The sequence below is a fragment of the Vicugna pacos genome, chromosome 5, assembly GCF_048564905.1.
Source record: "Vicugna pacos chromosome 5, VicPac4, whole genome shotgun sequence".
Lineage (NCBI taxonomy): Eukaryota > Metazoa > Chordata > Mammalia > Artiodactyla > Camelidae > Vicugna > Vicugna pacos.
Genome location: NC_132991.1, coordinates 43,596,254 through 43,620,965, shown reverse-complemented (window position 1 = coordinate 43,620,965; position 24,712 = coordinate 43,596,254). Strand labels below are relative to the sequence as shown.

The following is a 24,712-nucleotide window of genomic DNA, read 5'->3' as shown; positions in this document are numbered from 1 at the left end:
AGAACATGTAGCAGAAACCTTGGCCTCTATCCATTAGATGCCCTTAGCACAAACCCCCCTTGCAAAAGTTGTGACAATCAGAAATGTCCCCAAGGGGAGGAGGGAGAGGAGCAAAATTACCCCTAGTTGAGAAGCACTGCTTTAACCAAATGAGGCCAAATACAGGTTTCACCATGAGGAGAACTAACAAAAGAGGGTTGTGTTCAGGTTGCCCTATAGAATGAAGACTTTTGCCGACAGAATAAGGACCCCTTACGTGGGAGAATCTGATGCGCAACATTTTTTGGCTCCACTCTTTCCAACTCACCTGGGTAACACAGCATAAGAAATACTCTGTTTCATTGTCCATTGGAATGAAGCTCTTGAGTTTAAGACTGGGAAATCTTACAGATAAAACTCACCAGTTTTTCTCAGTAATAGCAGGAGAGTAGCTTGAAGTCTCTGCATGGCGATTGTTGGATTCTGCTTGTGGACTGCTTTTATGGTCTATAGAGCCCCTCAGAACTGACAAAACAAACACACAAACAAACAAGTACTTAGAGATCTAAGGATAGATTCAGAAACAGGCAGGGTTCCATCTCAGAGACCCACCTCCCCTCTCCGCAGCACCCCTCTCCCTGTGCTCATGCTGTTCGTGTGTGGCTGTGCTGGACAGAGCCAGGAGACCAGTTCCCAGTCCCGGCTCAGCTGGGCAGGGCTGCCTACTGATGAGGACAGAAGGTCAAGAAACACTGTCACAATGTGAGTAGGATTGATGTAAACAGGGAATCATTCCAGGAGCAACTCAGTTCTACACAGTGATTGAGGACAGTTTACTGATGAGGTTCTCAAGAGTGGGATGGGTGACAAATACGATTCCTCCTTTCTGTGACCACAGCAGCCATGAGTAATTAACCACGGCCCTCTTCTGCTGGACTTTAATTTGGCTCCAAGTTCCTTTCTAGCACAAGGCTTTACATCAGTGGTTCTCAAAGTGTGGACCCCACATCATCACAGCTTCTTGAGAACACAGCACATGAAGCATCAACATCACCTAGAAACTTGTTAGAAATGTAAATTCTTGGGCCCTGCCTCTGACCTAAGAGAATCAGAAAGCCCACGGGTGGAGACTGGCAGCCTGTGTTTTTGACAACTCTTTGAGGTACCCAGGATCCATGCTGGTGTTTGGGAGACATTTCCCCAGAGCAACAATTCTTAATCCTGGCTGTACAGAAGAACCACTCAGGATGATTTTAAATATTTCTTAGCCCAGCCCCAGAGATTCTGAAATTGACCTGGGGTCGGGTTGGCCTCGTTTTTTAAAAAGCTCCCTGAATAATTTTAAGGTGTGGCCAGGGCTGAAAACCATAGATCCAGAGTCACCATCAGTCCATCTGGGTAGGAGAGAGACTCTGCACCTCTTTGCTATCCTTATTTTAGATCATCTAGAAACAGCCAAACCAAAATACAACCAATGAAGATAATCTATAAGTCTGTCAATTGTGACATATTGTGGAAGATGAATAAAATATAAAAGGTTGATGTTATAATGATGAAACATATAACAAAGATAAGAGTATAGGAAAAAATCTGGCCATCAATTGTTTTTGCCTTGTCTATTCTGGGAAGACTATGCTTTGATCTCTATTATTGGTTTGTTTCTTTAGAGATATTTATGTCCTCTGTAGAAGAAATGTAATCCTTTGAGCTGTCAGTGGTAGCTAAGACCGTCTGTTGTTGTTGTTGTTATTATTGTTATAAACACCAAATGGCTAAAGAGAAAAATTTTAATAGAACATTATTATGTTTTTATTATCACTCACACACAAACATTATGACCAAACAACAATATTAAAAGAAGGGGGAGGAAGAAGCAGAAATCAAGAAAAATAGAAAGAAAAATTTCACTAGATGATTCCTTCCACTCCCCTCCCTGCCTTCTCTTGGTGGATGAACTCCTCCAGTTAGAGGACCAGGTAGGCTTCCCTGCTCCTGGGGATTCTAAAACACCGTTTGGCCCAAGCTCACTTGTAATACTGTGATAAGCAACATAAAAGCAAGAACTGGCATAAAAAGAAAAAAGAGATGCCCACTTCAGGGACGCAAGTATCTGTTTCCTTATTAAGAAGGAAAATCATTTTTAACCTTGTTCTCTGGCCCAATTCAGCGGCACCAAGAGCTACCACTCACTGATCAAAGCCCAGTGTTGCCCATGTGGGACACTGAGATTGCTGTTGTCTGCACCTATTTTGAGATCCTTAGTTAAAAAAGGAGCAGTAGCAGTTTAACAGCAATTCAGAGAGGAAAAAGCTGTGTCCACCACCAGGAAGAGAGAAGGTGGCAACACTTCATGTGAGGCTTAGTAAATGCCCCCAGTTACTTTGTCTGGGTTTCCAATAAAAACCTATAGAATTTCTGTTTATGTAATTAAAGGGAAAACTTATCCTATGTTTCTTATTCACTTGCACTTCAGTCATCAAAGTATTGATTTTTGAGAGTTATTTGAAGTATAAAAACCAAACAGAAACTTACAGAACATTCTTATTAAAGCTCACATAAAGTCTGCTCTTCCATCCCCCAGCTTTGCCAGAAGAGCAGGGATGAGAATTTGAGTCAGACTAAAGAAAGAAACTTAAATAAGAAGGAAGTAATCATTATGTTGTACACCTGAAATAAATATAATGTAGGTCAGTTATACCTCAATTGAAAAAAAATTTTTTAATGAATAAAAAATAAGGAGGTTATCAAACCACAGAGTTCAAAGCAAAATCCAAAACTGTCAGATATTTTTAACTATGTCCTGGTGACAGCTGGAATCACCTGGCATCTCTCTGGCATGGTAATTGTTAAACAAGAGATTGGAGATATGGAGAAAAATGGAAGAGTAAATTAGGGTGACTCCTTCTAAGTGAATAGATCAAATTAAAGGAATTAGACCTGTGACATGGCTCAAAAGTCAAAACGGTGAGCCTCAATAGCACAAATGTCCACAAAATACCAGACCCGAGGTACGCGCAGGTGTGATAACAGAGGCTTCTGAAGACATGGGTCTCCTATCTTCAGGGAAGCTTCCCTGAGGGTTCCTTCTGGTTTCGTGAGATAAAGAAACCCTGGGAAGGACATCTCTGGAGGAGTTGAATCCTTCCAAAGTCAGCTGAGCTCTAGAGGCATTCATATTTCCCAGTAAAATTGATCCAATTCTTCACTAGATCATTTTGAAACAAGATGAAAAAACATTTGACTATCAGGAGAAAGAAAAAGAAAATAACCCAGCAGGTGCTGGGAACTCAGATGCCTCTGGGGCCACTCAGATAACACAAATGCGTGCGGTGTTGGGCAGAGGGTGGGGAGTGGTGGGGTCTGGGGTGAACCAGAGAATATACATCCCATCCAAAAACATTCAGGTTCAATGTTTTGTTGTTGTTGTTGTTTTACCTGTGTCTGGGCAAACTGAGCATACCTGTGTGCAGTTTACAACAGGAAGACCTTCTATTTCTGACTTCTGCTGGGGGGAGGGGTCTAGATTGTATGTCAGTTATAGTTAGACATCCTTCTTTTGAGAATGAAGTGTCTGCCTCCATCCCCAAGTCTCCTCAAGTTCAAGAAACACCACTGCTCCTTGGGCCCCCCCTCTCCTCTTTTTTCCCTATTCCCTGACCTCCTTGCCCCACGTAAAGCTCCAGTTGTGTAATTTCTTGAAACCCAGGCTGGGCAGCAGATTCCAAAGGAGCTGGAAGCGCCCAGAGCCCCACTGCTGGGCCTGCTGAGGAGACTGTAGCTACAAACTCTGCCGAAAATCCAGGGCTACTCATCCTCACTTTTCATAAAATGCTAGCATTAGCGTTCAAGGTCATATTTTAAAACTTGTAGCTTCTGCTTCAAGCAGAAATCCAGGATCTTCAAACTGAAAAAAAGGAAGAACTCTAATTTTTTTTTAATGTTTAAAAACCACCAATTCAGTCCCATTCTCTCATTTTACAATGATGTTAACTAATGAAAGGCTTAGACCAGATACCCAAGTTTTCATTTCCTGTCCACAGTGCCCCTTCCCCCCATGAATGTTCTCAATATGTACAAGGTCAGGGTCACTGGAAGGCCTTTCTGAGAGGCTAAACTTTCATAAGGACTTAAAGTAAATCAGGTAGAAACATGGCAGCGTCTGCCCCAAGAGGGTGGGTGAAGGGAGGCAGCTGGTAAGGAGAGCTGTGACTAGACCAGTTCCCTCAGTGGACAGCTTATCTTGGTCTACTCTCTCCCCTTCTGTGAACTCACCTTGCAGGATCCCCCACAAGGCTGCCCCTGAATTTAATCAGCTGTCATGTGTAGGAAAAAAAAAAAAGAGTGCTAGACAGAGGTCCATATCAGGTGACCATTTCCAGCTCTGGAGCCTTCTCTGGAGTATCCACAATTACAAGACACCCATTTTAAACCTCCAATGACCCCACCTTTGTGGTTGCCAGGCTCACGGCCATCCTGAACCTGGACGGTTCCTCTGGTGCCTGCTGTGACAGCGGGATGCAGGTCACGGTTCTGGTCTGAAGGGCGCCCTGTGGAATGAAACAAAAAAAGATTTTCTCAAGGTTGTGCTCCTACATCTGGATGAACTACCAAAGTGGCTGAATAGTATGACTAGGGAACTTGCTTATGGTTTGAGGCTCTGAGGTGATGAATCTCACCCATGGATTTGGTGCTTGTTTTGAAGATTTAATAGGGTATGGTTGTGAAAGGATATTATTATAGGCAACAGGAGAATTAATAACTGTCTTGGCTGGGCTCCCTACTAGCTCGGTGATGTTGGGTAATTTGGGTAACCTCCCTGTCTCACTGATTGCATTAGTCCAACAGGGAGCTGGGTGGCAATGGAGGTCATGAGTGCACAAGGCAGGGCTCCTGGTTTGACAACTGGATGGCTTTCCTACTGCCTTTCAGTTCTCCAGCCAGAGAAGCCAAAAAGAGGGATAAGGCCTCCTTCCTCCTTCTCTCCACACCTCTGCCTCCCGGCAGGCCTCTCCCTCCGTTTCATCTTGCAATCTTGTCCACTGTCACTGTGGGTCAACGCCATCATGGAAAAGGCAGGCTGCACATTGTTCTTTGTTGAGGAATGTCGCAATTGCAGCTTTTCATGGTCCAATCAGCTTACTTCATGTTGATAAACACTTAACTGCTTCTCTACCAAAACAGCTGACAACTTGGGTGGAAAAGTGCAGAAGGGAGGTTCTCATCTTCCATGCTCTGTGACCCTCAAACTCAGGATGGGTTGAAGATGTTCTAACATCTCAGACTGCCCCAAGTATCTGGAGAGGCCAGGTTCTTTCCAATTGGATCCCTTGGCCTTAGAAGAAACCATCCTGGCAGGGGCCCCCTCCTCTCCACAGAGGAAATGTTGTTCAGGCTCTGCCCTGAGGCATCAGCCCTAACTCTGTGCCGTCTCCCTTCTCCCTGACCTGGGATCTAGAGCCTGTTCTCTCTCATTCTGCACCTCCTCCTGACTTGGGCAGTTTCTAATTCTGCTGGCAATACCATATTAGAATATTTGAGATCTTTGGCCTTTCTCCTTTTTTATTTCCTCAGATGTGTGTTTTTCCTCCTGTCCCCTCCCTCCTTCTGGATGGCTCTCCTTCCTCAAGGACTGCCCTTCCACACCCAGCCTGGTGGTACCATGTCCCTTCATTCCTTTAAGGGGGCCCAGCAGACATTTCCATGTTATGTAATGGCAGCTGCCTCAGACCGCATGTACGGAGGCACAGTCCCTACCCCCACAGAGCTTATACTTTGACACAGAGAGTTAGAATAAATAGGGATGTCCACCTGGGAAGTCAGAATGTGACCTGACTTGGAAATAGGGTCTATGCAGATACAATTAGCTTAAAATGAGGTCCAACTGGATTAAAGTGGGTCTTAAATCCAATTATTAGTAACCTATAAGAAGACCATGTGAAGACACAGAGAGACAGAGAATGCATGTGACAACAGAAGCTGAGAGCGAGGTGATGGGCCTACAAGCCATGGGATGCCAACGATTGCTGGGATCCACCAGGACCTGGGAGAGGGGTGTGGGAAGGATGCTCCCTCAAAGCCTCCAGTGGAAATCAACCTGGCTGACACCTTGATCTTGGACTTTTCGAGTCCTGAACTGCGAGAGAATAAGTTTGTTGTTTTAAGCTACAAAGTTTGTGGTAATTTGTAGCCTTAGGAAACTAATATGAGGAGAAGGAGCTGACAGATATAAAGATTTAAATAAAAGAAATAGGAGAAAAAGATCAAGTGTGTGTATTCAGCTTGAACTGGCTGGCAGGATGGGGATGGGAGTGGCAGGTGGAGAAAAACTAGGAACAGGAGCTAGGGAAATAGCCATTATTTGTATTTAACAAACACAAACGTATGAATTATTATGTTCCATGCATTGTTCTAAGCCCATTACAAAAATTAACTCATTTAATTCTCATAGGAACTCTAAAAGATAGAGACCACAATCATTCCCATTTTACAGCTGAGGAAATTGAGGCACAGGGAGGTTAAATGATTTTCCCAAGAGAGTTACACACAGCTCAGATTAGCAGAGCCAGGAGACCAACCCAAGCAGTTTTGTCCTAAAGTCTGAATTCCTAAATATTACAGGGGGCAGCCCATTTATTTAAATATTTAGAAATCATTAACTCCCGCCTCTCATCTTTTCCTTTATCAATAGAAATAAAAATTCAGACTTTATTTCACTCACAGGCCTAGGCCTTTAAGGTTCCCACAGATCAGCCACTGCCGGGGGGCGCTGGCCTGGCCTGCTGTGTGATGACCCACCCAGAGGACAGACCCCAGCATCGTCTGGGTAGATTCCCTGGTTGGTGATCTAGGTAAGCTTTCCTGCCCTCACAATGGAGCTGGCAAAGTGTGCCCACTGTACCTAGCAGAGAGGGCACATACAGATGAGGCTCAAAAGCCAGCCTCCCCTTCTAACCACTGCTGGCCGATTGCATGAGAAACTGGTGTGGTTTCTAGCTGGAATGACAGCTGGTCAGCAGCCATCTTATCAGAGTTTAAAGAGGCCAACTTGTGGGAGGTCCAGCAAGCAAACGCCACCAAGAGCAACACAAAGTCGAATTCTTTTCTTAAAGGACAGAATCTCATTGACACACTTTTTCCCCTTACAGCTATACCAGAATCCCTGGCCTCCATCTCCACCACATAAAACAGAGCTAGTAATTTTAGGACCATGAGAGCATTTTCCTCTTTGATTCTCCACTACTTAATTCGTCATTATCCCAGTCAAACTTTGACAGAGTTCAAAGAAAATCTTGCCTGGTTAATTGCTCTCTGTAACGTGGGAGCTAAGGAGGGAGGTGTCCTCTCACCCCATAGCTCAGACTCCTGCCTGTCCTGGAGCATCACTGAGAAATCCCCTTAACTTCAGGCATCTAGGGACTGTTACTCTCTTCTTTCCTGACTCCCAGCCGCCTCAGGCTGCATTTACTGCTTAAAATTTATGCCTTGCCAGCTTCCAAAAAGGCAGGGGGAGCTTCATAGATCATTTGTATCTTGTTAGCTGTGTCATTTGGCCCTCGCTCAGTACTCCTTTCCAGCCTGTAGTAGGTTTTTTGGTCCTGGTTCCATCTGAGACTATCCCCTCTTGTGAAAAAGTCTATTTTTAGAGCAGTTTTAGGTTCACAGCAAAATTGAGGGGAAGGTAGATTTCCCAAACACCCTCCACATACATAGCCTCCCCATTATCACCATCTCCCATCATCTGTGCATTTGTTACAACTGATGAAGCTACACTGATACATCCCAATTACCCATAATTACCCAAAGTCTGTAGTTTATATCACAGTTCACTCTTGGTGGTGTAGATTCTGAGTTTGAACAAATGTACAATGACATGAATCCATCATTATGGTACCATGTAGAGTTTTTGCACTGCCCTAAAATTCCTCTGTGCTCTGCCTGTTCATCCCTCCCAGCAGGCCCCCGCTCCCTGACAATTATTGATCTTTTTACTGTGACCATTGTTTTGCCTTTTCCAGAATGTCATACAGTTGGGATCGTACAGTATGTATCCTGTTCAGACTGGCTTCTTTCACTTAGTAATATGCAAGTAAGGTTCCTTCAAGTCTTTTGTGGCTTGATAACTCATTTCTTTTTAACACTGAAAAGAATATTCCATTCTGTGGATATGCCACAGTTTGTCCATTCACCTACAGAAGGACATCTTGGTTGCTTCCAGGTTTGGGCACTTATGAATAAAGCTGCCTTAAACACCCCGTGCAGGTTTTTGTGTGGACACAAGTTTTCAATTACTTTCAGTAAATACTAAGGAGAGCGATTACTGGATCACAGGGTAGTAAGAGAATGCTCAGTTTTATAAGAAACCACCACACTCTCTTCCGAAGTGGCTGCACCACTTTGCATCCCCACCAGCAATGAATGAGAGTTCCTACTGTTCCACATTCTCACCAGCATTTGGTTCTGTCACTGTTCCAGATTTTGGCCGTCCTAATAGGTGTGTAATGGTATCTCAATGTTTTAATTTGCATTTCCTTGATGATATATGATGTGGAGCATCAGACTGTTCCCTCTGAAAGGGAAAAGAATCCAGTATTTTTATGTTGTTTTTGTGACCATCACAAAAGCTGCCAGCAGAGGGTTTTGCATAGACAGGATGTTCAGAATATGTCTTGAGGCAAGGACAGCGGATCAGGAGTTAGGCAGTCTGAACTGAAGGGCTGTTTCTTAGCCACAGTCTGTAAAATGGGATAAAATTCCTAACCTACTTCTCAGGATTACTGCGATAATTACAGGAATAAGGTTAGTGGAAGTCCTCTGTATGAAATGCACACTACTGTGCAAAAAGTATGCTATGAAAATAAGCATTTCTGTTGGCTAATCAAGAAAGAAACAACTACTTCTAGGATCATCCTGGCTTCCTATAAAGCAAAGTTATTTATTTTCCTCTAAATTTTTCTTAAAAAGATAAAGTTCTGAACATTTATAGCAGTTTTATTCATATTCATAGGAACTGGAAACATGAGTCATTTAGCTGGCAAATGTACAGAATTGCGGTACATCCACAGACCAGAAGTCTGCATAGCAACGAAAAAGAAGAAACTACTGATAAATGTAACAACACTGATGAACCGCGAAAGCATTATGCGAAGCGAAAGAAGTCAGACTCCCAAGTCTACATACTATGTGACTCCATTTACGCGACACTGTGGAAAATGTAAAATTATAGGGACAGGAAACCCATCAGTGGTCACCAGAAGGAGGGTGTGGGGAAGGAACGGATGACAAGGGGCACTAGAGAACTCTTTGGAAATGTTCTTTTTCTTGACTGTGGAAGGGGTTACTTGACTCTATACGTTCAATTCAGTTTTATCAAACTGAGTTTTATTGTATGTAAATTGTACCTCAACAAATCTGACTTTTAAAAAGTTATCAGAATTTTGAAAAATAAAAGAACAAGGCCTCCTCCTCAAGCTGGATTGTTCCTGGAAAGCAGGATCCAATGGCTTCTAACCCACTAGGAAGAGAGTCTGGTGGGGAGAGCCTGGCTGTTGACGAGGGACCCTTCATGACTGTTTGCATCGCTGACGGTAGCTGGTTTTGACACTAAGCACTTGGCTCAAAGTCCCTGAAATTAGCAGGCTCTGGTTGCTTGCACATCTCAACCATCACGACTTTATTGATGAGAATGGCTACCAGCTGTCACCTCCACCTCTGCCTCTGTACTTGGTGACTCAGACTTAACGGCCTCAGCAAATCAAGCCAGGGTCCTGCTATGGCTCTTCGTGTTGGGGTTTGAACTCCTGGCCAAATGGCTGTCCCTCAGCTGTTATGCTGCCAATCAGCCGTCACTGTGGGTTAACCATGATCAGCTCACCGACATCTTCCAATTCTGCAGTCATCTGAAAGGCAACTTGCTTTCCACACCAGCAGGGAGCAACTTTCTGACTGCTGGAAGGAGGTGACAAGGGGACTTGCTAATTCACAGAACAAGCTGCAGAAGGGCCTCCAACACATGATGGGAAAAACGATGTCAGTGGCACACCACCTAAGTCTTAACAATTTTGAGGTCACTGAAAAAAATGTATCTGCACAGACACCTCGTGGTTGCTCTCCCTTCTGAGTGAGACGGCCTGCACTCTGCCTATGGAATGTGTATCTACTTTTTACTTTAAACTGAGCACCCAACCCCCACACCTCATGGCCTTTCTCTTGCCTTCTGAAACAACCTGCATTCTGTCTATGGAATATGTATCTCTGAATAAATCTACCATTACTCAAAAAAAAAAAAAGTATCTGCACAAACGAATCAAGTTCTCAACATGATGGAGTGTAGCTCTTCACAAAAACCAAACCAAAACAAAACTACCTGAAATCTTTTATGTGCTTTTGTTGTATTTTAATTTTTCCCTGTTGGATAAGCGAGACATAAGTTAAGATTTGGAAAATTCTCTCTTTTATAAAGGTTTTATTGTAACTGTATTTGAAATTTGACAGGTACTATTTTTTTCCTCCAAAAGTGAAAGAAATAGCTGCATCTTTTTGAAGTTACAATATTATTATGCTAATTATAGAAGAGTATTTCACAGGCTGATTTTTTTTTTCCTCTGTTAAGCTCATACGTAGGAAGAGTAGGAAACTGACAGAGGAAACTGACATTTACTGAATATCTGCCATGGGCAGGGTACCATGCAGGATACTTTGTGTACATTATCTGCTATCATCTTCACAACAGTCCTGTGAATTAGACCTTAAGGAGTCCCATTTATAGCTAAGGAAACTAAGGCTCGGAAGTTAATTTTCCCCAAACCATATGACAAGTGGTGGTATAGCCAGGATTTAAAGTCAACAGTTTTGATTCCAAAGTCCACATGCTTAGGATAGTATATAAGAGTCTCCCCAAAGCTTTGACTGTACCCTATGCCCTTGTGCCATATCCAAGATGGAAACCAATCATAGAAGACAGTCTACAAGAAAGAGCACTGGGTGAAGACTCAGAAGACTCCGATACCAATCATTAAGCTCACATAACACATAAGGGGAGACAATTTATTTAAACTCTCTGTGCTTGTGTCATCTGTTTAGGGAGAAAACAAATTCTGTCTTTCTACACAAACTTTTGAGGAAACAAAAGCCTGATAACTCTTGCCATAACACAGTTAATTTTCCCCCTAAATATTTCTTTACCATTATATGGACAGAGCCCAGTAACTAGTAAAGGCTATAAAATGTGATACTATATTTTATGATTCTATATGAAAAAAATAATTTAAAGACATAAAGGCATCTCAAGTGTATTGTGGATACCATTACTGATCAATTATAACTGATCATAATAATGTTGCCTCACTCAGTGGTGAGGTGGTAAACATACCATTTTGGGCATTGCCTTTTTGTAGTCAGATTCTGGAGCTCTATGTGAGGTTCATAATGGAGAAATTGATTCAATACTGAACAGATTCTATTCATGGGCTTCCTCTGAAATTTAATCTTGAGTCTTGGGGTGCCAACTGCTGCACCAAAGTTTCATCTTAAGCACATTTCCATGCCAGGTCAGTATATCAGGCACAAGAGGACCTCAAGTCCACACTGGCTTTGAAGCTTCTTCTCTTTCCCCTCAATGGTACATTCACTTGACCTTCCTCTACTGTTTGGCTTGTGGTCAACAATCTGCTTATGCACAGCCATGTGAGGATGTAAAATATCTAGTGTGATCATTTTTATCTTCAAGAAGAATAGACCAATGAGGATAATATATCCCCAGCGATATTTTATAATGATTCTGACTCTGTGTTGCACTGGAGTTTTATAGAACTCCCTTCCACTGAGTGCTGACAATCTAGAGCACCTGATTTACACAAACAGCATCCATTCGAGGGAGAGTACTTTTTTTAGGCTTCCGAATTGAATGTGGAAAATCTGCAGCCCCACATTAAATGCCATTGTTCACCATGGTAGCAGCTCTAGCATAAAGTAGGTAGCTGAATAAGTGAAGGAGAGAAAAGAAATTTCCTACTTTAAAATAGTTATCCTGTGCACCTACGGATATTTCTGGAAATCTAGTTTCAGGAAATTATTGCAACCACCTAGTCATTGCCAACCCACCAACAATGATAAATGAACCAGCCGTTTAAAGTTAGAAAAGATGAGAGAAAGCCTTACTCTGAGCGAGGTTTAAAAGTTTACAGGCAGTTCTCAGCACTAAAAACTCAGTTCCGTCATGTGTTGGGTCAGGCTTCTATAAATTAACCCAGAGGAGAGGTAGAGCCTGTCCGGATGCGATGCTTGCTTTCCTCTCGGGAGCAGCATTTAAAACCGCTCCCATCAGCTGGCCTCATGTGATGCGCCCAGGGGTTCCAGCCACAGCCGGTTTACAACGTCCTCTCAGTCTTGGCCGGGCTGAGGCTGCGGCTACAAGAAGCATGCGCCCCGAAGGGCATCAGAAGGAGAAAGGGCTGTGGTTTTTAGTGCTGTTATCTCCTGGAGGGCCAAGGAGGGCATTAAGTAGGAAGCTGATCAGAGGACGGAGGGGAAGAGAAAACTACAGCCGCCACAGCACTGAAGCAATCAGCCGGAAAGTGCTGTAAAGCGACCGACGGGCTCTTCCTGCTCCTGGGGGCTGGGGGAGAGGGGAGGACGGGGCTGCAGGAACAGCTCCTCCTGGGAGACACTAAAGTTCCATTCCCAGCCCCTAGGGCTCCACCGCCACCTACTCGGGGCCTTTCCTCTGTGAAACGGAGAGGCTAGCATTTGGATCTCCCTTAAAAAACAGATCGTGAGTTAGAGGGCAATCTTAAAAAAAACTATGCTTTAAAAAACTCAAAGAATGAGACATTGCAGATCTTTAAAAAAAACTTCATTGCAACTTGTCTTGGTAGTATTTATTGAGGAATGTATGCATTTCTAGTTGATGAAATCTAGTTATATTCACTTTCCTAAACTTAAGAATTCATTTTAAAAAGTGACAGTTAGTAATGAAATGACATACAATTGTTAGTTTTTACTTAGAATACCCCGTCTATCAGAGCACCAATATGTGTGCAATTTTATTTTTCTCATTGAAAAAGTACATATTTTAAATTCTCTGGTGTTTAAAGGAGGGTTTTCCTATGGCAAGAGCCTATTATCAGCATTAACCAATAACAAAAGCAGTGAAACATCTCACCAAGGTGACATTCAAAGTTGTTCCCCGCCCTCTTCCCCCCCAAAAGAAACTGATAAACTGCACTTCTGCTCAGATCCTCGCTGGCTCTCCGTGTGACCCCACGTCTCATGAAGGCCCTTTCTTGGCGGTGCAATGGTGCGCGCACGGGAAGTGTGTGCGCGTGTGCCTGGCATGTTTCCCCGTTTGTTTTCTTTTCTAGCTTTGCTTGCCTGGCTGGTGAACTGTTCGGGCCCACAGAGATCTCTAGACCACCAGCTCATGTATTTGAAAGGCATCTGTTTATTTTGAAAATGCAAATGTGGCCTACCTCAAAGACTGGCAGGCAGAAAAAGACCCACTGAGCAAGGGGAGAGGTTTCCAATCTGGAGCCCTGTCCCTCCCTCTCTCACACCGAGATCACTGGCTGTCAGAACCACTTAAACAAGCTCCCGGAATCTGAGCGAAGGGCCCACAATTAAGATGAGCAGGCTCATCTCTCCCAAGGTAGTCAGCTCATCCCTCACCTAGTTGAAAGTAATGATGAGGTCATGTTCACAAGGGCTCTGGGCCTTTGGGATGGTGGCTCCTAGGCTGAGGACTGCCTGGAGGAGGGCCCTGTAACTGGGACACCGGCCTCCTAACAGCGGCAGCCCGATCCTGTGGACAGATTCCTGGAGAAAGCTCGGGAAGGTTAATACCCTGACTTTGATCTCTGTCAAGGCATACCAGCAAGAATTAATTTACATTTCAGATGAAAAAGGTTGACAGCATGAAAAGGCATCTTGTTTCTGGTATGTGAATGTGCAGTAATAGATCGGGAATTCTGAAAGGAAGTTCTGAGGAAGCTAAAGGGATAAGCCGCGCGGCTGCTTTTATTGGGAAGGAGATGAAAGGAAAACAAATTTCAATATGCGCTGCTCTGCAGCAACATGTAGGCCAAATGCTTCCTAAATTTCAGGGGCTGCTCTTTTAGAACTATATAACATAGCTTAGCAATACGATTTAAAAAAAAAAAAGACTATAGGCCAAATCCTGAAATATAAACAAACACGTCACACAGGCTCTAAATTTCAAATGAAATGATTTGTTGAAAAAAATGATAAATTAAAGAAAAACTTTAGAAAACCACCAGAAATGGTTGCGCCGTGACAACGTCCCTAAGCCACTTTGTGCAGCCTTCAAAAGTAAGGGAACCCTATGTCTGGGGCTTATCTACTCCACACGTCCTTGTAGCACGAAGAGGAGCCGTAATGAGAGGATTTTGCTTTGGGAAGCACACACCCCAAAACAGAGAAGTTGGAGTGAGTTGCTTTGCTTTTTTGATAAACATACCTTGCCTTCACACCTAAAGATAAGGAAAATGTTCTCAAAAGTAGGCTGCCCATAAAATTGCAAATGTTGTTATCCTATCCGAGTATCTTTACTACTAACAAAACCCACACCTCAGTTCCTGTCCCTGGTGTTGGCTGAAGGGCAAAGAGACTCCTCCTGCTTTTGCTGTGGCTGCCATGTTCTCCTGACAAGAGGGCGAGGGAGGTGGCATCAGCACCATCCTCAATGACTTCCTGCCGCCCTGGCCCCTGCAGTTAATGGAAGTTCCCTAAGCAGGAATGCTGGCTGCCAGGCTACAGAGGGGGATGCTTGCAAAGCTAAAAAAGAGGAAGCTCCTTAAAGAAATGTGTTCTCTCCAGTCCCATGAAACAAAATCATCTTTCCACCGTACCTGTCCCATTGGTGCTGCACTGAAAAGATGCAGTCCTGACTGCCCTGATATGATGATGAAGTCCACTTGCCTGTTCTTATGCAGTGTTCACTTGGCAATAACTGAGTGCAAAAAGGAAGCCCTCTAAAGATGATTTTCAGAGAGGGAATATTTGATTTATGGTCCTACATACCTTATGATCAGTGGATCAACAATATACAAGCTTAAAGTTTATATCTGAAAATGTATGTTGGGCTTTGGGCCAAACTGCAAGATCAGTCCAGTATCCTCTCTTAACAGGGGGATTGTGCACGTGTGTGTGTGTTGGGTAGTGGACAAGTACAGAAAAAAAAATGCCCTGTGAGTTATCTTTCTTAAGCTGCAACTAGAATTGCAGTCCTTGTCCTGATGCTTTGAAGCTGTAGAGCTTAGAATTCCCAGGGGATGGTGTTCAACGTTACACATTTGGATTTAAATGGTACCCTTTCCTCCCCAGTATTTTGGTTTTGAATGAAGACATCAGGCCTCTACAGAGCCAGAGAGTTCTGAAGACTATCCCTGGAGCCAGGTTCTGGGCAGGGACCTTCTCGAAAAGGTTGCAGCTGTTTTATTTAAAAGTTGCTTCAAGCGCAGGAGTATCTGAAACCCTACCCCTCTCCCTGCTGCTGAGTCCACTGGACTGGCCACTTGTCTCTAATTCTGTCTCCAATTTCTCGTGCTCTCAGTGCTCCTGGTGTGCTCCGGGGCCTGTTTCTTCCAGAGCTTCAATTCGGCACGTGCAGTTTCAGATGAGAGAGGGAACCCAGCCTGGCAGTTACTGTGATTACTGCCGAACGCAGAAGAGCAGCATGACCTGGGGGCTGGGAACCCGAGCTCGCAGGCAGCCCATGCTGAGCCACGTATGCTCACCTCAGCCATGTGCAGGCCTGAGTGCAGGAAACTCGGTTTGCCAAGAAGGTCCCTGAACTATTTTGGAATATAATCAGAGAATTCCAAGGTTGGAAGACCCCTTTCAGACCTTTTGAGCCACTGTTCTTGTTCATAGACGAGGGGCATGTGACTCCAAGAGGGAAAGGGATTGGTTCAGTGGGCGGTATGCAAAGTTGACTCCATCCAAACTGCCTGTGACCAAACGCTGGCTCTGCCACTGACTAGCTGTGTGATCATGGGCAAGCCACTTCATTTCTCTGTGCTTCCGTCTCCCCATCTATAAAATTAGGAACATAAGAGTACTGATTCGGAGCATCTTTAGCCAGGTTTGGCAATGGCCAGCGCTCACTAAGGGTTAGTGCCATCATCATCACCGGCGGGGGGTGCATCAGAGTAAGCACTAGAATCCCCGACTAGAACTCTTGACTCCTATTCCAAGTGCTCCTGAATTATTAACCTTTCCACTTTTCAAAACTCATATGAACTTAATCACAGAATACTTCCAAGTGGATGCTATGAAAATGATGTTTTAATTACCTGCTTGAATATGAGCAGCAGACTCATTCCTTCTGTTGCTTATTTTCTTAAATTTCCTCCGAGCATCATATCCTCTCCAGGCTAAAAATATAAAACCATGTGCAAGGAATGACATTAATTTCAGAACGTGCCAGAGAATTGATAGAAGCTGTTCTCCCTCCAATCTATTACCCCTCTCCTCCTCCCTCCTGCTTCCTCATTGAACAAAATAAGCCGAGATACGTGAGCGATGGTGGCGAAGAGAGGCCTCTCTGTACTCTCAGCTTGGCTTCCAAGATGCTCTGAGAAGGAGGTATTTTTGTTCAGAACAATCTGGATCCCACTTATGAATCACTTGTGACCCCTATCCAGGGGAGGTGGGTCCCTGTCACTCCCCATCCATGGAAGGAGCTCTGTCTTCAGGACTTGGGAGTGGGAGAGGACTGAACAGCCCGACCCAGTCCATATTTTTTATGGGGAGGAAGGTGTAAACATGAAAGTCAAAGGAGAGAAAAATAAAGAATAATTATTAGTAGCATCACAGTTGTGTGTGGTGAGAAGGAACTATGTGCAGAATTGTGCATGGGGAGAGGAACGGGTTTGATGGAAACGGAAAGGAAAGGTAAAGGGATGGACAGAAGAAGAGAAAGAGAGGGAACCCCGGGGGCAGGGAGAGCATGTTGAGTCCCTCAAAGAGGGAACCGGGGCACTGAGCCTCCCACCAGGAGCGTGACCATCTCTCCAGTTTGCTCCCCCGGGGAGCATCCCATGGCTTTCCACGTCACTGAGTGAGGTCATGAAGTCTGGAGTGGACATTATGATTCTGGGTTATAAGAACACAGAGGAAATCACTTGCTATGTTTGAGATCAGGGGCTTTCACAACCACACGATAGCACCGGAGGGCCAATGCCGTTTGTAACACAAGTGACGCACACATGGATGCAAAGAGGCACTGACTGGGCTGGGTGCCTAACAGAGCCTCGTGATTGACTGGTTCCTTTGGCTGACAAGCTCTGTCTGGGCTAGAAAAGCCTGGATGTGGCAGTCATCATTCTGATCTTGAAAACCCGGTAACGGACGTGAAGTGCACATTATGTCAGCTATCTGGGAGCTGGGGCACATGTCTGGATGATTCAGGTTTTACATCCATCCACCCACTGCACACCGTCTCCGTCTTGCCACTCATCATAGTGGGTAGGGATGACTTGTTTGCTTATCCGCAGGTCAAGAACCGTGGTGGTCGTGCTCTCAGCTAGATCCCCAGCACCTAGCGCAAGGCCTGGCCTGCAGGAGGTACTCAGTAAATATTTGCTGAAGCAAGGAATAAGGGAAAGAAGAGGGAAGAAAGGGAGGGAGGGAGGAGAAGAAACCACTGAGAAAAGCAATGAGTGAGTGGCCTCTAGAACTGAACGAAATGCCATGATTCAGGATCATTTACCTGACTGGATGGCAACGGCCCCCTTCTCTCTCTTCTCTCTGACTTTTTTGTATCTCCTGGCTCCAAGCCATCCCTTGGCATACGCCTGCAGCACAACCACTCTGCCTATGACTTCCCGCAGTAGCAAATTTAACTGCTCAACATGGTAATACTTGAGAAAAACCTGAAATGAGATGTGAGTTTTAGCATTACATATGGGCTCCCAAACAGAAATTCACTCTGCTCCAACATATTCTTAATATAAATATTAAAAGCATCATCAAAATAAAGTTTACAGTGACTTGATTTATGCTAACATTACTGACTTCTTGGAAGCAAATACAATTCCTCTTCTAAGGTCGAGCCAAAGTGTGACTATTGATATAAACAGACGATGAGGTTCACAGGGTTTTAGGAGATCCCACATGTTCTCCTGGCCAGCCTCATTTCTGCCACAAGTTCCATTTTCTCAGTTTGATCTCTGCTCTCTTTCCCCACAGCTCTGATGGAGGTCCCAACCAGAAAAACTGACCCACAGCTGACAGAACTTTGGAGAGAGTGGGACCTGGGTGACACAGTGATCTAACTTCCACCAAGGAGGGGCAGTGTTGTCATCACACTCAGGCTAAGACTGGCTTTATAGAGCAATTCAGAACGGACAGGGAGAAGGTATAGCTCAGCGGTAGAGTGCATGCATGCATGAGGTCCTGGGTTCTATTCCCAGTACCTCCATCAAACAAACAAACAAACAAACAAACAAACAAACAAACAAACCTATTGACCTCCCCCAAACAGACCATAAAAACCTGGGTTTCCACCAGGATGTGATGTTTCCCAAATGAAAAGTTAGACATGATGAGACTACTAATCAGAGTGTTCAGTAAATAACATGAGTCCGAAGAAAAATGGACAAAACTAAAAATACTCATTCTTGTCACTAATATGACTTGTATATTTGCCTGCGGTGCTGGATCTCATGCTAGAAATGCTAAATGGTTCTCCAACTACATGCAGAACAGGAGGCAAACTCTCCTCCTTTGGTCCCTGAGGTTCCAGGACTCCTGAGCTAAGAACAGCAAAGATCACTGTTAGGTTAGGGTCTTGTCTGCTAAGCTACACAACTTACAGAGCCATTCATATCATTGGTAAGAGACAAAGGTACACAGTAGAGCATCATGGTGACAATCTAAACAACAAAGAAAGAACTACCTTTGTTTTCCCCAGCAGCCAGTGATCTAATCTGGATTTTTCCAAGATAGCAACACAGCTCTCTTTGCTAGCAAGAAGTGTCTGATGTGTCCTGAAAGCCAAGTAATAATACCTACAAAATAAAAGAGGGAAACAAAGCATTTTTAGTCACCATTTGATTCAGTATAGTCAAATTGCTCTGGGCCCATTCACATGCCTTGATTTTTTTAAAGCAAGTATTTCTTGAGCATCAATAATCGCGTAGTAGGTAGTGGAAGATATACAATTCACGTTTATTGGCTCTTACCTACTTTCATATTTTCTGCTATGTGTATTTTCTTTTAATATTGCTTTATAATTCATATTCAGTGCATACTTGGCATCTTTTGCATGCAAAATCAAAGTATCTAATCCTTTCAGAAACTGAAATTTAGACAGCTCTCCTAGTGAAAGTCATTTTCAATGTTAGTATTACTATCATAAAAATAATTTGTAACCTCATTGTATAAATTTTGACTCTGCTTTGAAAATCCCACCAGAAGCAATGTGTAGATAGCAAAAAAGATCACAGCCTGACACCACTGATTTTGTCTGCTAAACTACATGTCTGTCTCAAGGTGAAGAGCTGTTTTCCTTGAGACAATCACCAAAACCACATTTGTCATCCCAAATTACTCATTTTAATGAACTTCCGTACTTCCAGATGAGAGTTTCTGGGTAGATACAAAGAACACCACAAAAAGGATTTTTCTCTCCTTTTCTTTCTTCCTTATTCTCTTTCTTTCTCCAACCCCCGCCCCCCATATATATATATACACACACACATACATACATATATGTGTCTGTGTATATCCATATATATGTACATGATGCTGAATATATTATCCTTTTAGAGAAACTTCAGTTTTTCTTTTAAAAACTTTCAAGGATCTCTGCTCTTTGCTACCATCTATAATTAAATTAAACCCCCTGGAAGTTTAAAAATAAACTGAATTTCCTTGTCAGAGGATTTTCCTGCCATTCCTCAAACAAGGCTGATCTGTTATTTTGGAATTACTTTAAAATATAGAGCTCTTTTCACTTTTAAGAAAATCACCAAAATATAAAATATGTCCTTCCTCCTGCCAAATATCCCCATGTCTTTCTGTTTATGGAAAAATAAATGTACCCGATTAGCACTTGAGTCACTGAACTTTATCTTTGTGCTACAAGATTTGTTTTACAAGTTAGGATATAATGCTGAATTTGCTGAAAACATTTGCATCCAGAGATCCTGGGAATGTTTCCAAGGCTCTGAGTCTCTGTTGCCACCTTTGAGGAGAAGTTAGCAGTGCTCTCTCAGAACCCCTGATTGGTGGCCAGTGCCACACTAGGCCATGTGGCCAACCCAGGAACCTGCTCACAGCAGATATCTTCTGGAGCTAAGTGGGAGGAGGGACAGCCAGGGGTCAGGCTTAGGTCTGGGCAGTTTGTGGCATCAGCACAGATTCTTCAGCCCCAGGTTCTCTAGGACTGTGGTTTCCGTCATGGCTTCTTGGATTTGGCTTTGGCCAAAGCAAAACGATTGTGTCCTGGAGTGCATGGGGATGGTGGGAATAAATGGCAAATCTACATGAAGTGAATGTCTTCGGAAAGCTGAAGTAAAGATAGCCTTAAGTGTAAAAGTCAGATTTCCTACTCTCTTTCCTTTAGGCCTGGCTGCTTACTACATGCGCTCCCTTAGCAGCCAGGCTTTCTCAGGATGACTGCTCAGTACTACTTGCAATGAAGTATTTAAAGAGAACCTCATGAATGACCAGCACTGTGCAGGATATGTTCTAGCTCTCCAATCAACGATTTATATTTGTTTTTCGGGCACTGATGGATGGTTCTTAGCAATTTCTAATTTCTAAATAGGCAGGCTGTATCTTGAACTAACATAAATATTAGAAATTAACTCTAATCTTTTGATCCTTCAACCCAAATCTCTTATTAATTTATTATGATGGTAACATTCAAATCTGGCTTTGTTCAGAAAGATATGGGTAACAGTACTGCAAAGATGTGAAGGTTTTAAAAAAAACATTCAAATCTGGCTTTGTTCAGAAAGATATGGGTAACAGTACTGCAAAGATGTGAAGGTTTTAAAAAATATTAAGGAAACATGTAAGTGATATGTCTACAGTAATCAGGTCAGGTAAGTGTAATGTGTTTCCTCCACAAAGTAATTTTGGATTCTAACAGATACCATGGTTTAAAAAAAAAAAAAGCACTTTGGCTGAGTTTCTATGTGTTTCAATATAAGGGCAAAATTGAAAGGAACCAAGATAAAAGGTCTGCCAGCAAGGAGAGCTCTTTGGGGGATTCCACTCCCTTCTAAAAGCAGCTTGATGAGCTAAATAAGCAAGAGATATACAATAGCAAAATAATACATGTAAAGGTTTGTCTTGAGGGTCTGGGCACTTGAGAGCATTGCAAAGACCAGTTCTGCCCTGAGCTGTCTCTTGGAGGTAGAATTCATTTCTCAGATTGGAGTCTGAGCACCGTGTTAAGAGTGAGACGATCTCTGTCTCTAACCGTGGGTAAGTCACTTACCTCTCTATACCTGAATTCCCACAGGTGGCAACGGAAACCAGATAAATGGTTCTTAACCTTTTTTTTTTTTTTTGGAGGCAGGGCAAGACTATGAAAATCTGGTAAAAGCTGTACATACATACTCTTTCTCAAGAAAATGCTCTTAACACAACACATTGCATACAATGTCAAGGGGTCCACATATCTCCTGTCGGCTCTCTGAGGACCTAGGAGCCCTTTCCTGCTTCAGAACTCCATGGAAAGTGATCAATTTCCCAAGGTCTCATTTTATTAAAACATATAAGCTACAAAAATAACAAATATCCAGTTGGAAAATATCTCTATTCAAAAATGTTACTTAGTTTTCTGCCCAAAATGTTTTGTTTTATGGAATGTAAGCATTTCAAGGAAGAGCTTTTAAATATAACAGGCAAAGCAATTTGTAAAGTACTAGTAAAAACAATAGGCAGCTAGAGACACATCCTCCTGGAATCAAATGGTAGAATCATGAACTGGAAGGGTTGGTAAGATCCTAGGATATATTAGTTTTCTATTGCTACATAACAAATTACTCCAAACTTTAATGGTTTAAAAAGTAGACATTTATCATCTCAGAGTCAGAGGGTCAGCAATTTAGGAGGCGTTATCTGCGCAATTCTGGCTCAGGATCTTTCATGAGGTTACAGTCTAGGTGTCAGCCAGGGCTGAAGGCCAACACCTAAAAGCCTGACTAGGGCTGGAGGATCTGTTTTCAAGATGGTGCATCCCCAAGGCTAATGGTAGAAAGCTTGAGTTCCTTTCTGGATATTGGTAGGATGCCTCTTAGTTCCTTGCCACATGGGCCTCTCCAGAGGACTGAGTATCTTCATAACACAGAAGATGGCTTCCTTCAGAACAAGGGAACCCAGAGAGAGAGCAAGAAGGAATCCGCAATGCCTTTTATGACCAAGGCTTGGAAGTGACATATCATCACTTCTTCTATATTCTTCTATTCATTAGAAGCAAGTCACTAAGTCCAGGCTACATTTAATTTAAGTTCTACCTCTTAAAGGGAGGAGTATCAAATAATTTGTGGACATGTCTTTAAACCACCACTAAAAATCTCTCTAGATCATCAAGTCTTCACTTTATTGATGAAAATAACTGCTCTTAGTGAGACAGAATGGCTTGTCCAAAGATAACAAATAAATGACAAAGGCTAATATTATTATTTGTCTCTTGACTTCCATGTCATTAATTTTTTTAAAAAAGAATTGATATTAATCTAGCTGTTCAAGTTTAATTTTTGATGTAAGAGGGAAAAACAAAAAAGAGTAAAGGTAAATACTACTTCTTACTAGAAAAGATTGATAAATCTGCCTATATAAAAATAAAATTTTTCTGCAGTGTTTTTTTTAAAAAATTACAATTATTATGCTCTCTCTAGGGAGCTCCCAACAAAAGGTATTGCTTGGATTGTAGGCATATCCTCCACCAAATCAATGATGGTGAATTCCTTAGGCTTACCTTCAAAACCTATTTAACTTATTAATTTGAATAGTACCTTTGATGCAGAAAGGGGTTTTTATTTCTCCTCATTTCTCCCTTCTTGCTCTCACAGTAAAGAAACAGAGACTTTATTAAATACACTAAAGTTGTCCTATGAGACCTGGTCCATCTCAGCAAGGGGAAGGCTTTGGGGTCTCTTTCATGTTCCACTCAGAAAAGTGTGAGGGAATGTATGTCTAAGAAACCATAGTGACCAAATGTTACCCTTCCAGGTTGGAGCCAGGAGCAAAGCCTATCTGATCCCCAAGAATTTCCAGGTTTCCCCCAGAAGATGTAGGCCTCTCAAGAGAGGGCAGAGAGGTAGAAAAGGCTGAGGTGACTATGGAGAAGGAGTGAAAGGGAAGGTGTCCCTGTACTCTCATTGAGATGGGCTCTGTGTCTACTGAAAGGAAACTGAATTGCAAAAGAAAAGAAATATTTTGAAATTTTGGAATCTTTGGGTGTTCCTGATTAGCTGTTAGCAAGATTATTTTCTTTATTGTAAAGAGCTAGACTGGAGTTCTTCTAGACCCAATGTGGGCAAAACTGCGGGTTTACTCTTGATCAATCAGACTTCAGACTCTACCACCAAGTGTTGGGAGACAATGTAACCAAGTCAGCTAGAGTATGCAGGACAGAGCACCAGGAGAGAGCTACAGAGAGACAGAGAACCCTAGGGGTCTGTGGAAGGTACCTCAAGTAATAAGTAGCATGGTGATTGGCACAAGCATGGGAGGAAACTACATGGGAGGAAAGCTGGGGAAAGAGCCATTTGAGAAGATTAGAAGGACTAGTCCTGATGTTTATACAAGGCTGGGAATAGTATCTGTTTCTACCAGCCAGACCGGTTAACTTCATAGTCACAGGACAATGTGTACTTAGAAGGATCTTGCTTCAATAGTGAGGAAATAATAGCTCTAAACATGGCTCTGCTTCTACCTAACAGATCTTAAAAACAAGATCCAAAAGGATGAAACTGTTTCCAAGTAATTTAACTGCATCTCAGAACAAAGCACAAAGATACTTAGAGATACAAAAATACCCACCATCCAAAAAGATAAAATTGATAATACCTGGCATCCAGTCAAAGATTGTCAGGCATACAGGAAAATATGACCCATAATGAGGAAAAAATCAACTAATCAAAATGGATCCAGAAGTGACACAGATAGTGAAATTAAAAACAGTTATTTTAACTGTATTTCACATGTTCATAAAGTCAATAGAGACACAGAAGATATAAAATAGACTGACATAGAATTTTTATATATGAAAACTACAATGTCTGTGATGAAAAATATACAGAATAGAATGAGCAGCAGTTGAGACTGCAGAGAAAAGGATTAGTAAACTTGAAGACATGACAACAGAAACTACACAAAATGAAACACAGAGGGAAAAAAATAAAAAAATGAAAGAGCACCATTGAACTGTGGGACAACTTCAAGCAGCCTTAACACATGTAACTGGAGTCCCTGAAGAGGAGGGAAGACAGAAATATTTGAAGAAATAATGGTTAATATTTTCCAATTTTGATGAAAACTATAATCTAACAGATCTAAGCAGCTCAATAAAGTCCAAGCACACACGCAATAAAACTTGAAGAAAACTACTCCAAAGGATATCATACTCGACTTGCTCATCAAAAGTAGTCATAAAGAGAAAATTTTAAAAGCAACCAGAGAAAAAAGACAAGTTATATACAGAGGAACAAAGATAAATATGATAGTAGAGTCCTCAGCAGAAATAATGCAAATCAGA

At 42.7% G+C, this 24,712-nt stretch overlaps 1 protein-coding gene across 8 annotated transcripts in view; it reads right to left on the bottom strand.

The window, feature by feature from the left end:
- MYO3B (myosin IIIB) overlaps window positions 1-24,712 on the bottom strand; it is a 427,394-nt gene that overhangs the window by 97,705 nt on the left and 304,977 nt on the right. For all 8 annotated transcript variants that reach the window (XR_012072650.1, XM_072961115.1, XM_072961116.1 and 5 more), the window contains 5 exons: window positions 18,893-19,004; window positions 17,705-17,867; window positions 16,287-16,367; window positions 4,425-4,526; window positions 402-504 (listed from right to left, as the gene is read on the bottom strand). Coding sequence is in view for 7 of the 8 variants with exons in the window: in XM_072961115.1 (XP_072817216.1) it covers window positions 402-504; window positions 4,425-4,526; window positions 16,287-16,367; window positions 17,705-17,867; window positions 18,893-19,004 (561 nt within the window). In the remaining variant the exon portion in view is untranslated. The remainder of the gene's footprint in view (window positions 1-401; window positions 505-4,424; window positions 4,527-16,286; window positions 16,368-17,704; window positions 17,868-18,892; window positions 19,005-24,712) is intronic.